Raw genomic sequence first — 14,031 nt, 5'->3', positions numbered from 1 at the left:
TATTACTAAAATTAAACTCTTAAAGCATTAGGAACTATAGAATTGTAATTTTAAACCAATAAATCATTTAAAATAAGTAAAAATATTTTCTTTTAAAAGTTAATCATATTCTAAATTGAACTCCTAGCGTATATAGCTTAATAACACGACGAATTCCATCTATTTATTTTTATTTTCCCTACTTGTCGGCGATATTTAAAATAATTTTTTATTTTTCTCGTTGAAATGTCTATAGTTCTAGGCTTGTCATAAATTATATTGACACATACTGAGATTAGATCCAATTACATACTTATTGTCTTTAACAAAATTATAAATACATCTTTTAAAATTATCGTTGTAATTACACATACAACTTCTACGCTCTCTATTCAATAACAGAACTTAACACAAACACCCTATATGCAACATATCAACAGGTGTACTTATAATTTTATAAAGTACAAAAAGTGTTTGTATAATTACGCCTAACCTAAAGAGATACTGATGCAATTTACTTAAATTAAATTAGATCCATATCTAAAAGAATATGAACCAACAATTTTATCATCATACAAATTACTTAATAGAGTGGCGGTAGTCCAATGGGCTAACTAAGAATTAGCCCAAGGAGAGTTCTTATTGAGAAGATGCATCCCATATATTATATTACCAGTTGAAAATTTCCAAGATTGGGATTTCATAGGTTTGGATCCAACAGCAAATATATTGGGATTTCATACACTTACTAACATCTACATGCTCGGCTGACGCTTCATCTGTTCATAAGTCCACACCCATGCATGCAACTCTCGGACAATGCATCCAAAGATTAGAGACGATGTTAAATGAATGCAACAAAGGTGTGTCTCAAACTCTCTCTCTCTCTCACTCAATAACTTACGCTTTCAAATCTTCTTCTCATCCCTGCTCCATGGTCCCTTGTTTACCTCTTTGCTCAACTCCAAGACTAAAGCTCTAACTCCAGGCAGTGGGAAAATGCTAATCTTTGGGTTCATTCAGTTCTGCCTTCTTTCCGGAAATAATGGAAGGCGGTTAATTTTTATGAACGCAGTATTTCAATTGTTAGAATTATTTCAGATATAGACGTGTAACTACACTTGTGATGTAGTAACTTGAGGTTGAAGTGAACTATTTGAAGCACCAAGAATCACGAAGCCATACCTTTTGATAATTTGACCTTGAGAGATGATCTGAATGCAAGTCATTCAACTGATTCTGCTGCCCATTTCTTCCCACTTGTTGGGCCTGACGAGTCTGGAGCATCGTGCCACACCAGCTCCATCTAGTAGTGACAAGAGATGAACGTGTGAGGCCTTAAAAGATTTCACATACAAAAGATGTCTGAAAGCAAAAATTACAATCTTTCTAATTCGTTTTCTACAACAAGGATCATAGTAGACTTTCATTATCATGTATCGATTATGGAAGTTGTGTGCCAAGTTACAGGAAGAGAAGCTGTTGAAAGAATTTATCAACTATAAGCAAGCACTAATTCCGGTTGAACCACTCTATTGGGCGATCGTGTAATACAAAAGTTTGGACATACCCCTCCAACAATGACAGTATCACCCTCCTTCACGCCTAGCTTCATGAGGGATTTATTAACACCACATGCCTCAAGAACATGTTGAAATCTTCGCTCGGAATCTTTGTATCTGCTCAAAGGAAATATAAAAGAAGAAAATTTGAATATAAAGGGACCATTGCTCAATCATATATGGAGTCTTGTACTTGGTAAAATTGCAGGTATTCATTCACAAAAGTTGAATGTGGCTCAGAAAATCATATTTCTTATCGTAAACTTAAACCCAACCAATTTGATCTCAAGCATTTCAACAGAAAACAATTTGACTGACGTCGGGCTCAAGACATACCTAACTCCCGCAGTCAAACAAGATCTGTCTTAGACATGACTATAACTCATAGAAGCGAAAGGAGAGGGAAGAAAAACTAAAGATTTAAGTTGTCGAAATAATATGATACCTCCAGTTGGTCATTTGGACAAAACGCTGCAAGCCTGCTCCCATCACATGCCATGTTTTGGTGCTGCTATCGTGTGAGATCTCAAACTCACTTATAGGAGCTGCGCGCTGCTTCTGCATCATATCAGCTACGTAATCCAAATCTGTTGGATCCAGTATACCTGGAGAGACATACAAAGAATTGAAACAGTGTGTGAATGCAAAACTAAAGAAAGAAGGATCACATTCCATGTTCAAATGAATGAAACAAAGTTCTAGGAACAAACATAATCTTCTTAGATAAATTCTTGGCATCATCAAATGTATCTTGCTGAAAAGAATGAATTTTGACAAATGTAACCTGATAACTAAATCAAGAAAAGAAAGCCATGTTATGCATGGCTCAAACAATTAGCACGAATAGGGTCCAGGTCAATGGATAAGGTATAAATATACGAGGCAGAGACATGATGAACATACACAAGTAATGGTGTAAAAACTAAAACATGTAAAGAAAATTGTAAACCCTCGACTGGCATTATTATATCGTTTCTGACCTTCTTCTTTGTTTGCTGCATTTTTGCATACAAGCTCATAAGCAGAATTTGTGACTTCCTGGGTGCCATTTCCAGTAACCGCACTCATACAAAAAGGTTCAATGCCACGAGCTTGCAGTGCTTCCTTGAACGATGGCCAATTTTCAGATGCCTCTGGTAGATCCATTTTGTTGTATGCTACTATATAAGGCTTTTCAGCAAGTTCAGGGCTAAACATCTCCAGCTCTAGGCGAACAGCATCAAACTCGTATTCTGGTTGCTCTGATGAACCATCAACTATATGCACCTAAGTCTCCAGGTGGGAAGTTTCTAAATTAGTTGCTAAGTTAGCATAAATTTTCTACACATAACTAGAAGCCTGGGCCTTGACATCCAAACACAGGAGAAAATTTTCAAGTTAAGTCGACTGGGAAAACAAACATAAATCCGATAAGAGTGCTGCCATTTGCAGATGCAGTTAATTGACCACAGAAAAAGAAGAAATCTAAGATTGTCAGAAGAATAGAAGTTGGATAGACTGTACCAGAACTGAACATCTCTCCGTATGCCGTAGAAACTCATGGCCTAACCCAAAACCTCGATGAGCCCCTTCTAATAGTCCAGGCAAATCTGCAACTACCATTGTGGCATCATAATCAAAAGAAACAACACCAAGATTTGGAAGCAAAGTTGTGAAGGGATAATTTGCAATGGCTGGCTGAGCAGCACTGATTACACTAAGAAACGTGCTTTTCCCAGCATTTGGAGCTCCAACAATCCCAACATCTGCTACCAACTTCAGCTCCAACTCTAGCCACCTGTTCAGAAACAATAAATATTTACGTAAAAGGAATACTTTGTAAAGAGATATTAAACCTAAATTTGGTAACAAATATACAGTGAAGGGCCAGCAACTGTAAGGTGACAATGAATTGGAGAAGTTATAATATCCATTTGCTTTGTATTAAGACTAAATTTATGGTGCTGAGAAACTGAGTGGAGATGAAATTAAACACGAACTAACACCAGGAGCTAATTTCAGAAATCAAAAGAACACATTTAAAAATAAGATGGTGCGTGAAGAAAAGTTGAAGGGAACCAGGCACATCCAGGTCAAGTTGCTCCCAAAGAGATTCGTCTTGAAACAAGAAGAAAAATAACAACTCAGATACCCAGATTTAGCACCAAAGACTTGTATGATGACTCATAAGAGTGTCAATGAATTTCGCTACACAAAATTTGTTCATAAACTGAAAGAAAAATTTCTTAAATTTGATCCATTGGGCACTTATGCTTAACATTTTTTTGGTAAGTTACTGATGAGCTAAAAACCACACCGCTCCGGTATGTGGACAGGAGGCAAGCACATAGATATATGTACAGAGCAGCATCCACTGCCCCATTTTACACAAGCATATCATACAGAAGAAACAAACATACATTAACAACAGAATTTCAGTAATCAAATATACTTACATTTCAGGCCCTTCTTCTCCATTCTCTGCAATCTTGGGCACCTTATTCATTCCTGTCTTAAACGACGCATTGCCCCTCCCACCTCTACCTCCTGGCAACAACAATGCCCTCTGCCCTGGATGCAACAACTCAAACAGCACATCACCACCACTCTCCCTCACAACGGTCCCTGGGGGCACCTTAACCACCACATTCTCACCCTTCGCCCCGTTCTTCTGCTGCCCCTGCCCGTGGCTTCCTCTCCCAGCCCGAAAATGTACACTCTTCCTGAACGGCAACAATGAATTCATAGCACCATCAACCTCCACATATACATTCCCACCCCTCCCACCATCCCCACCTGATGGTCCCCCTAAAGGCACAAACTTCTCCCTCCTAAAAGCTACCACCCCATTTCCCCCATCCCCTGCTTTTACGAATATTTTAGCCCTATCAAAACATCTCATCACCGCTGGAACCCCTTTCTCTTTCTCTTTAGTTCCATCTTCTTCTTCTTCAACTCCTTCACTCTCAAACACCATTAAACCTTCTTCCCCGTCAAAATCGTCTTCATCATCATGCTCATCATCCGAACCAACTTCATAAAGTTCAAACCTTCCGTAATCAAATCTCATGTTCTTGCCACTCCTCTCATCATTTCCCTCATTCTCATCATCAAGATCATCAGTCACCTCATAACCCTCATAGCCAAGACCCAAATTTTCCTGACTAATACCATTTCTTGAATCAAACCCATATTTTTCTCCAAGCTTCTCATCAAGTTTCCTAGTTGTAGTAGCTGCGGGGTTAGAATCGGAAAGCTTAATCTCTTCACTAAGTGATTGTGAAGCTAAATTGTCGAAGATAAAATCATCTTTCGGAGGTAAGCGGGTGAAAGTTGTAGCATCTCCACCTTCCACGGCACTGGAGTGGAGCGCCGGCGGCGGGTAACTTAGAGATTTTAACTTCCGGGTTTTCGGGTTTTTGTTAGAGGGGCGTTGCTTGTTTGAATTGGTTTGCGGGCGAGATGAAGAGAGTGGTTTGAAATGCAAAGTGGTCGCTGAAAATACAGTGGAAAATGCCATAAATGACGGATTATGGTGTTTGCTTGGAGTATGAAATGGAGAAAGAAGAGATTTTTTTTGGAGGGAGTGGATAATTGGAGTTTTGCTGATGACCTTAAAAATTGCACATCTATCTTTATACTTCCCAAGAATAGCATTCAAGTCACTTCCTATTTTTGTTTTTTCTGTTAAGTCACTCAAATTTCATGATATGATGTGAAGGACAGCAAGCACAAAAGCCATCTCAAACTGAAAATTGACATTTTTACACGAGGTTAAGATTTAACAACGACAGAAGGATGAGGGGTTGGCATCAGTTGCTGTTGGAACATAAGTGTATTAGCATCTGTCTTTTCTTTCTTACATTTTGGGCTATGGAAATCTTTTACCCTGAACAAAGTCTTGAGGAAAGTAGAAAGGAAGCTAAAAGGCTTGATAGCATATTACTAGGATCCTATGTTAGACATAAATCATGCTCGCTGATAACTGGTCTAATTGTGGCAAAATGGAAGAAACAATTTATACAGATTAGGTATGTTCCATTATCTCCACTCTATGTTTTCCTTCCCCTCTTGTTTCCAGCAGGAAAAGGAAAAGTAGAGGGAAAACTATATAACACAGCCATGATATAACTTCTACTTATGCCTCCTCAATATTTGCTTATCTTCTTCATCTTTCTCACTCTCATTATGTGAACAGTTGGCTCCCGAGAGTGACAGTTGCCATTCCTTCACCCATAACTGTCGTCCGTGTCATCTCCTTGTCGAGTATCTGATCAAGCTCCAAGACTACATTTCCCATTCTCGGTCTCTCTCTCCCAGGGAAGCTCATGCATTTTAGCATTAACCTGACAAGATCCCTCATTCCTTCTGCTGTGAAGCTCCCGATCAAGCGGTAGTCCACTAAATCGTTCAAACTTAGATGTTCTTGGACCTATTTAAATTTACGAAAAACCAGTGTTATTGTTACAAAATTTTGTTACTGGAATCTGAATATACACGTGGACCAATAAAGAGGTTGTGGAAAAGGTTCTCGGTGTACCCATTTAAGTATGCTATCATTTGATAGGAAGGCCTCTTTTTCGGTAGCCTCCTTTCCGGATATGAGCTCCAAAAGGAATATGCCAAAGCTGTATATGTCGTTCGTGTCATGGAACGCCTCGTGTAGTCCTAACCTAAGCATATGGCAGATGACATATCAAGGCATTGATAAGGCTAATTCCCATGCCCAAATCAGAGAATGCAGCAAGAATTAGTTTACTCTGGATCCCTGAATGCATTGAAGGAACTTGAGCTGGATGAACCAGCATCTTCAATTTTCTCTAGTAGTTTTAACACCCCAGCATCTGCAACTTTTGCGATGAAATTCTCATCAACCAAGACATTAGCTGTCTTAAAGTTACTGTGAACTACTGGAGGTTGTAGGCTGTGCAAATGACGTAAACCTGATATGGTGGAAAAGTAGAAAGAAAGAAGAGATGATTCAGTTTACCTTGTGTTTATACTTGAAGAACTTAGAGAAAAGTTCTGGAGATCTTTATGATGATACCTTTAGCTGCTCCAATTGCAATGGATAGCCTTTGCTTAAATTCTAGCTTTGTGATTGAATCTTTCCCAGTGTCTATTGAGTAAAATATTCTAATTATCATGAATTTTAGATGATTATAAGCAATTCTAAATATAGAGCCATATTACCATATAAATGACTACACATGCTGCCGTTGGGCAAGTACTCAAAAACTAGTATCTGGGATCCTTTTTCCTGACAGGAGCCTAGAAGCTTAACCAGATTGCGGTGCTGAATTGCAGAGAGATAAGCCACCTGTGATCACATTGCCAGTCTCAGAGAAAATCAAACATTTCTAAGTCCAGATAATCCAGAGAAAGAAATTCTATGTTTAGAAACCATTTACATATATTCTTCCCTCCAGTGAATAATAAACTAGCAACCTTTGATAGATATGCGTGACGGTGCGTTTTTTACTTTTTCATTTATAAATAGTCTCATCCTGAGTACAAAAATTAGAAAGGATATAAGCACGTAAAAGGCCTTCGCAATTAATTGAGTTCCCGGTTTACTGGTGATGTTTAGTTCTAATCTTTTTGCATACCTCCTCAGTAAATTCTTGTCGCGGATGACCACTGCGTCTTTTGATGGCAACAACAGTTCCATCATTGAGCAATCCTTTAAAAACTAGCCCGAAAGTTCCAAATCCTATGAGGTTGTTCTCATTGAACTGCCTGCTGGCTTGCTCCAGCTCTTCGATTCTGAACTCCCTTGCTTTATTATAAGGTCCGGGTAGAGGTGGAACTGCAGTTGGACCTCTTTTCAACTCCACTGAGGCAGCATAATTAAGCATGTAAAATTAACAGAAATATTAGGAGAAGAAGGAAGAAGTGATTCGGCAAAGTTGGTAGCCATTAATTACCAACTGCAGATGGATCTGAAGAGCCTGTTTCCGAATCTTTGTTTGACAATTTTCTGCACCGCAACATGAAAAACCAGACTAAAAAAATGGCTAGGCCTAAAACTGTTAGCCCCCCTCCTACTACTCCACATATAGCTGCAAATGAACTTCCCATCTGGTGTAGCACCCTTTCTTGTCTTTAACAGATCTGAACATTGAATCTAATATCGTAGAACAGTTGTGTTATCGTGTATCAATGTACCCAAGAAACATTAAACATTTCATCTGTGTTCCGATGGAACAATTCCAACATTGAAGACCCTTGATCAAGTTGTCCTCTTGATGGAAGTTTCACATGTTTGCTATGGTTTCTGTTAGCAATTCAATGGCTTTTAAAGTGGTCTTTCTGCTCAAGGGCTCTCAGAAATACAGAAGTGGCTGATCTCAGGCATCAACTTGGGAAACAGATACTAAGTAAAGAGAAATGCTGCCAATCTCTATTGCTGGACAACTCACAAGCTTTGCATGGTACCCCACTCTGCTGTCCACTCTGCAAAATGTAGAGTCCCACATTCTTTTCTCCTTAGGAAAAACAATCCTAGAATAAAAACATGCTTCTGGCTGTTGAGGATGTCACTCTCTATTGGGTATTTGGTGGGATTTATTTTTCATTTGGTGGGATTAAGGATAAGTAAGGTGATATATCAAACAATATAAAAAAAAAAAAAACTCAAGCTGATAAACCTATATTGCATCTTGGATTCTTACAGCTAACAAATCTTGGTCCATACAAGAACCATTACCATTTTGGCAGTAAGAGCAGTTATTCAGCAAGAAAATTATGTGGGCCAATGAGAAAGTTTGACATAAGTTCACATTTTGGATATTTCTGGGCTTACATTATCTTGAAGATTTCTACACCTCTCAGGATTCTCTACAGCAGTAAATTCCCTTTATCGCAAGTTAGAAACTGTAAATATTTGATCATTTTACAAGGATGTGTGACGGTGATGATATTGGCTTGGCTTGTTATTGTACAAACACTTGAAAGCATTATTATTGAACTAGGCCTGTTAACGGGCGGGTATCGCCTTATCCGAACTTGAACTTAACAAATACACATAGCAATTTTCTATCCATACCCTACCCTATAATATACTCATAGTGTCTTATTCAAATTATACCTAAAAGAATTGGGTAGAGTTTAGGTCTTACCCATATGAGACCCACTTAATTTTATCTCTTTTACAATATATTTAGATTTACATTCAAGTCAAACAATTACGTTACTGAATTAACTTATTAGTGGATTTCCATGACCCGTCTATTGATAAAATAAAATTAATTACTTAAATTTCAATAGGTGCAAATTAATCATCTTTGAAATTTAAAATGAACTTGATTTTGTCCAAATGATAGACCAATATTTATTTCAAATAAGAATCTTAAGTTTGTTCACATAATGGACCGATAATATTAATTGGTTATGAAATCGAGACAAATTCAAAATAAGAATGAAGACATAAGATTTTGTAAAAATAAATAATTAAGTATAATATATCTAACTTTCATTTAAATCTTTCAAGTATCATTTCAATTTGCATTTGCATTCAACTTTGATTTGATAATTTTTTAATAATTTCACTTAAACAACATTTTTTGGGTATTAGACTATATCAATACTCATGGACATTTTAGGGTATTAGACCCTATCCATACTCAATCATTTAATTTCATGGGTCTAGGTAGAGTCTCTTACCCACTGGGTAAAGTATAAGTATGGGTATAAAAGTTATTTTTTGGGTATAAATAGGATAATATGCTACCCATTAACAAGCTGACAAGCCTATATTAAACCAAATCAAGAAATGTAAATTAATTATGAGATTATGTTTCCCAGTCATTTTTCCCACCATTCACTCTATTCTTTGGCTTCTCTTTTTGTCACTGACCTGGACAGAAAGTCGTGACTTCCTATTTCTATATATAAGATGAGAAACTTCCTGTCAGCAGATGATGACAACTGAGCCAAGAAAGAAATTACTGAAGCAAGACATGCAGGTTTTCAGCCCCTTATCTCTGTTTGCTTTTATTATAAAGAATATCACTCATCTTTTTGCAAACTAAACAGGCTGTATTATACAGAAAGTTGCACCGCTGTCTGCTCTAATCAGACTGGTTCTTGCTGGCCATTTCTTGAGCTGTACTGCCACCCATCCCCCCTCCCCGACACACACACTGAGTCAGACACCAGACCAAGTACATTTTGTCATACGGCTTGGGATTGGGCCGGGAAGAAGAGGGTCAATCACAATTGATTGTACATGAATAAGTGTAATTGCTCTTGGAGTCGTCAAATTACTTCCTAAAGTTTACCCCAATGTATAGACCTCAGGAGGGGTGTGTGTCTGTGTGTGTGTGTAGAGAGAGAGAGAGAGAGATGGGTGGGTGATGTGGGTATCTAAAAACAAATATTGAGAGAGATGGGTGATGTGAGTATCTTAAAACAAATATTCTTTGGATCTGCTGTCTGGAGTGTTGGAAGCAAGTAGGGATGTTTGTGCATGGGACTGGTTGCTAGCGAGCGTACCCAAAAGTTGTTTTTCTCAAGATTTCATATGTGCATTGTGTCGCAGTTATTTTTGTAGTGAGTATCATCGCTTTCTGCATTGCTGATTTATACCGGAAAAGAGATCTAGCAATCAAGTGGTCCTCAAAACCATTAAACATGGTTTTGTTTTCTTTTGCATACTCAATAACACTTCTACCTCATCTTCCTCTCAATTTTAGACCCCCTTTCCTTTATCAACTGACCCTTGTTTTCACTGTGTGAGAAAGACATAAACATATTTGCCCATCTGCTGATGATGTCGCCAATTAAAATCCTCATCATCATCACCACATAGATTCTAAAGGAAATAGTAAAAAGAAAGAAAAGGGAGAGAGTAAAACAGCTAGCAAATCTGAAATTTGTACCATGTTGCAAAAACCGTACATAATATGTACTGTCTGAAATTTCATCTCACGTGGATAGTTACAAAGGAATCTTTTGCTGGCATGGTGTGTTTTTTCAAGGTGAATTCGCGTGACCTTTCATGAAAAAGATATGCCTCTTGTCCTCATGCTACTAGTTGCTGAGACAAAGATCCTTCATTTTCTTGCCTTCCAATGATGCACGAAAAGCTCTTCAAAAATATTGTTTCTGGTATTATATTCAGCATTATATCTACGATGATTCCTGGAAGATGTGTTTCATACAAGAGTTCTTTTAGGACAATTTTAAGTCACATTATGTTAATATTGTCGTATTACCAAGTACTTTCTAGTGCGCGTGTTATTGAGTTCTTCTTGCACTTAAGCCAATGATAACTGGTTTCTTCAAACTAAAGAGCTGCACTTGAAAGGAGGTGGGCTGCGGAGGGTCCTCAAGGAAGCGAGGCAATTTTTGCTTTATGCGTTTCCAGATAGCACTCTGGTACACTGAATCAACAATGTTTCTTGCCTGTGTCGAAGACATCAATTACTATAAGTTCATGATTCCATTTATTATTTTTTTCCTTGTATTTTGGCAGCAACAAACCCCACCTGCCTACTGATTACGAGCTTAAGATCCCACATGTTAAACGTCTCCTGAAGAAAACTGATTTGAGCAGGAGTGCAAGAATGCAGTATATGTTTTGACTGAATGAGAATATATGCTTTTGTTTCTACCTTTTGTGCAGTGCCAAAAAGTCGCTACTAAGATTTATAAGCTCTGTGTAAGCCTTCTTGCAGTTCTTCCTGGAGCACATTTCTTCTCTACTAAAAATTCGTATTTCTATTGGTGCGCTTACAACTGATCAGCCTGTCATCAGTCTGTATTATTGACAAAGGCTCAGCTGGTTTCACCATATCCCAGATCTCTTCACATAAACTTTCATCAAGAGATCCTAGTTTGCTGCCTCGATCATAGTCCTCTTCTTCATGATTGGAACAATTACTCAACTTCAGATAACAAGAAGATTATGCTGAAACCAATAGGGATATAGAGCAACTAAGATTATAGTCCACCGATGCATGTATGCTTGGAAGTTCTTCAATTTAGGTGAGCCAATGAATCTAGCAACTTGTGAATCGTAGATTGTGCTGTAGAAACACAAGCAGGACTGCTCACATTGCATCCCAATCTCCAAGCTAGTGCAAAAAAGCTCCCCTTTCATGAAGTATTGGTTCTAGGTTGAACATACTACAAGAACCCAGACCCCAATCCATTGAAGTTAATTGCCAATATGGTAGTCCTGACCATGTTATATGCTCGTTTCACTTGGTCCTGCTGACAAAAGCTCAGATCAAAGTTGAAGGACAAACGTGCAAATCCTGCAAGAGAAATTATCTCATTCACTTCCACTGTCGACAGCACCAAAACATCTCTCTAGTCCACTCCTCTATACACTACAAGTGTATCATATGTTTCCATGGAGAACGAGCTTTCTGCGAAACATCTGCAAGAATTTATCAGTTTTTCATCAGCACGTGATCATAAGAAGCGCAGTTACAATAGCACTATTCATAAGTTATCCCACAAGTCTTTATTTGCAATCAGCTGGATGGGTTAGGAATGGCAGTAGTGGGATTAACTAAAAACTAGGAGTAAATATCATGAGCTGACTGGATCAGTGGGCCCAAAACACTACTGCCAAGTCACTTTGCAGGCTTAGTGTTTAGGTCCATGGTGCAATGACTGGAAGCAGAGTGCACCTGAGGGCATTATCTATTGACGTGGGCATGATGAGTACTAGGGTGTCAGGCTATTGTTGTTATGCTGACTAAAAGACGTGAGGGCTTTTCCAGGATGAATTGTAAGATTGAGTTACATATATCCCATTCAATATGAAGCTGATTTTACCAACTCGTACATAAAGCTTCATCTTTCAAGTGGTGATTTTGGTCAACTACTTTGCCCCAAAGTGGAGCAACAGCTCTAAGTATTGATCCTTAAGCCTGCAACTCAGGTCATGCTTGTGAGCCTGGGTTGTGGCTATGCATGGAAAAAGCAATGATAACAAATGACATTCAAGATAATGTACCTAAGTTCATGCCAAAAGATTTCTGTCTGCTCATGAAGAAAAGGCCGCAGGGGCGCAAGAAATTCATCCTCAGGAACTACTTGGTCTTCAAAGTTTTCATGCTTTTTCTCGTATCTTGTGATGAAAAGCGAGGAGGCAACATGTACAATGATGGTAGGATCAGGATCTGCCAGAATGGCCTGCAGCTCCCTCTGTATCCATGGTTCTATCCTCCTCAATATCATTTCTTTTGCGCCATTATTTCCCATAACTTGCTGCAAATTAAAATGAGGGATTTACTTAGTACTAAGTAGAAATGTATGCATAAGTAAATTGTGACTCTATGATTCATTTTATAAACATCGAATTGCAGTGTCATAACTAATATATGATACACTGTCAACTTGAGTAAGTACATTGTCTAATCTAGCTTATTTCATATGGCAACTACTCCACATACTGAAGAAACTTGCATAGCAGTTTGCCCAATGAGGTACTTCCTTTTTCCGACCCATAATGCAGGTAAGGAGTAACAGTTCAAACTTTCAAATACGATTCAGGGATTTAGTTCCCAAATCGTCAACATTAAGCTTGAATCTCAGAATTCCAAAAGTAACTAGAAGACAACTTCCATAGTTAAACTGACATCGACAGTTTGCAGACCTACCTGCATAAGACCATTCTTGTGAGGGAGAGGAACTGCCTGCAATCTCTGCTCATAAATGCTGGAACAGAAAAAAAAAAAAAAGAAGGAATGCATTTGATAAACACTTTAAGGCTACTTCAAACAATCCAACCATTGACACCAGTTGTTCAGAAAATACAAATAATATGAATCAGAAACATCACCAGAAAGTTTAAAATTTCATGCAAACCACAGTAGCATTACAATACCTAACACGCCATTGTCTAACTCTCTCAGCTATAACATCGGGACTTTCATGACTTAACCAACCAAATGACCGTTGTCTTGGCAACTCTCTTGCTATAGATCGTACTACCGACACTTCCCTGGATCTTTGAATTATCCTGGCAGCAGGAAGTTGGAATGACATTGAAATAGCAGTCCTCTATCAAGCACCGGCAAAGACCAAGAACGGTTACTGATTAAGAAAGTTCTCAGAACCATGCAGAAAATCCCTAGTTAAACAGATGAAACTAGAAGGAAAAAACCTTAGTATGTTTCAAAATGAAGTCTCAGTAGTTAAAATATATTCAACTATAGTTTTTTCTTCTGTGATTTTTTTCTTTCTGAGTACCAATTGGAGGATAAAAGACAATAATAAGAGAAATTTCTCACTCGTACACAGTTATTGTCTTTCATATAGCCAACTATATGAAACTGTATCCAATTCATGATTTCTTCCAAGCATTTCCTTTTAGGTTAGCCGGAATACAATTTTACTTCTCATATTAAATTCTCAAATTATCCCTACTACACTATTATGGCTAGCCATAATTGCGATATATATTTTAGTCCTTTCAGTATTTATCCAGTTAAAAGAATTAGATTTCGAAAGTAAGCTCATCAAAAATCCATTTAAATACATCAGGGAAAGA

At 38.0% G+C, this 14,031-nt stretch overlaps 3 protein-coding genes and 1 long non-coding RNA gene across 6 annotated transcripts in view; 1 reads left to right on the top strand and 3 right to left on the bottom strand.

The window, feature by feature from the left end:
- LOC105171489 (GTP-binding protein OBGC, chloroplastic) lies at positions 656–5,252 on the bottom strand. 2 transcript variants are annotated; one of them, XM_011092626.2, is made up of 7 exons: positions 3,977–5,252; positions 3,045–3,318; positions 2,522–2,807; positions 1,987–2,146; positions 1,550–1,658; positions 1,165–1,285; positions 656–1,008 (listed from the first exon to the last, which is right to left on the bottom strand). In XM_011092626.2, the coding sequence occupies exons 1-6, from the start codon at positions 5,038–5,040 to the stop codon at positions 1,205–1,207; spliced, it is 1,974 nt and encodes a 657-aa protein (XP_011090928.1). In that variant the 5' UTR covers positions 5,041–5,252; the 3' UTR covers positions 656–1,008; positions 1,165–1,204. The 2 variants fall into 2 exon arrangements, with proteins under 2 accessions (XP_011090928.1, XP_011090929.1); XM_011092627.2 differs by having other exon boundaries at positions 656–1,011; positions 3,977–5,176.
- On the bottom strand, positions 5,336–8,082 carry LOC105171488 (putative serine/threonine-protein kinase). The gene is made up of 7 exons (XM_011092625.2): positions 7,448–8,082; positions 7,130–7,356; positions 6,714–6,840; positions 6,568–6,639; positions 6,280–6,463; positions 6,061–6,193; positions 5,336–5,952 (listed from the first exon to the last, which is right to left on the bottom strand). Exons 1-7 carry the CDS (start codon positions 7,599–7,601, stop codon positions 5,707–5,709), a joined length of 1,143 nt encoding a protein of 380 aa, XP_011090927.1. The 5' UTR covers positions 7,602–8,082; the 3' UTR covers positions 5,336–5,706.
- LOC110012667 lies at positions 10,438–11,598 on the top strand. Its single transcript, XR_002287853.1, has 2 exons — positions 10,438–10,901; positions 10,999–11,598. It is a non-coding gene; the product is annotated as an uncharacterized LOC110012667 (long non-coding RNA).
- The window catches only part of LOC105171487 (E3 ubiquitin-protein ligase Topors), a 3,475-nt gene continuing 595 nt past the window's right edge, over positions 11,152–14,031 (bottom strand). Inside the window, exons 2-5 of one of the 2 annotated variants that reach the window (XM_011092624.2) lie at positions 13,366–13,500; positions 13,139–13,196; positions 12,493–12,746; positions 11,152–11,907 (exon numbers count right to left, since the gene is read on the bottom strand). In XM_011092624.2, the coding sequence (XP_011090926.1) occupies positions 11,838–11,907; positions 12,493–12,746; positions 13,139–13,196; positions 13,366–13,500 (517 nt within the window). In that variant the 3' untranslated portion in view covers positions 11,152–11,837. Of the gene's footprint in view, positions 11,908–12,492; positions 12,747–13,138; positions 13,197–13,365; positions 13,542–14,031 lie in introns of both variants that reach the window. The other variant, XM_020697036.1, reaches the window with a different exon arrangement.

This window comes from Sesamum indicum, linkage group LG10 (assembly GCF_000512975.1).
Source record: "Sesamum indicum cultivar Zhongzhi No. 13 linkage group LG10, S_indicum_v1.0, whole genome shotgun sequence".
NCBI classification, from domain to species: domain Eukaryota; kingdom Viridiplantae; phylum Streptophyta; class Magnoliopsida; order Lamiales; family Pedaliaceae; genus Sesamum; species Sesamum indicum.
Note: the sequence above shows the minus strand (reverse complement) of the source record. Positions and strands in the feature narration are given on the sequence as shown.

Coding starts and splice junctions, on each gene's coding strand:
- LOC105171489 (XM_011092626.2), bottom strand. CDS start 5,040: ATGGCATTTTCCACTGTATTTTCAGCGACCACTTTGCATTTCAAACCA. Junction 2,808..3,044: donor CGGAGAGATGTTCAGTTCTG/GTACAGTCTATC, acceptor CTGGAGACTTAG/GTGCATATAGTTGATGGTTC. Junction 1,659..1,986: donor GTCCAAATGACCAACTGGAG/GTATCATATTAT, acceptor TCCTTTGAGCAG/ATACAAAGATTCCGAGCGAA.
- LOC105171488 (XM_011092625.2), bottom strand. CDS start 7,601: ATGGGAAGTTCATTTGCAGCTATATGTGGAGTAGTAGGAGGGGGGCTA. Junction 6,194..6,279: donor AATGCATTCAGGGATCCAGA/GTAAACTAATTC, acceptor CCATATGCTTAG/GTTAGGACTACACGAGGCGT. Junction 5,953..6,060: donor ATGATAGCATACTTAAATGG/GTACACCGAGAA, acceptor AAATTTAAATAG/GTCCAAGAACATCTAAGTTT.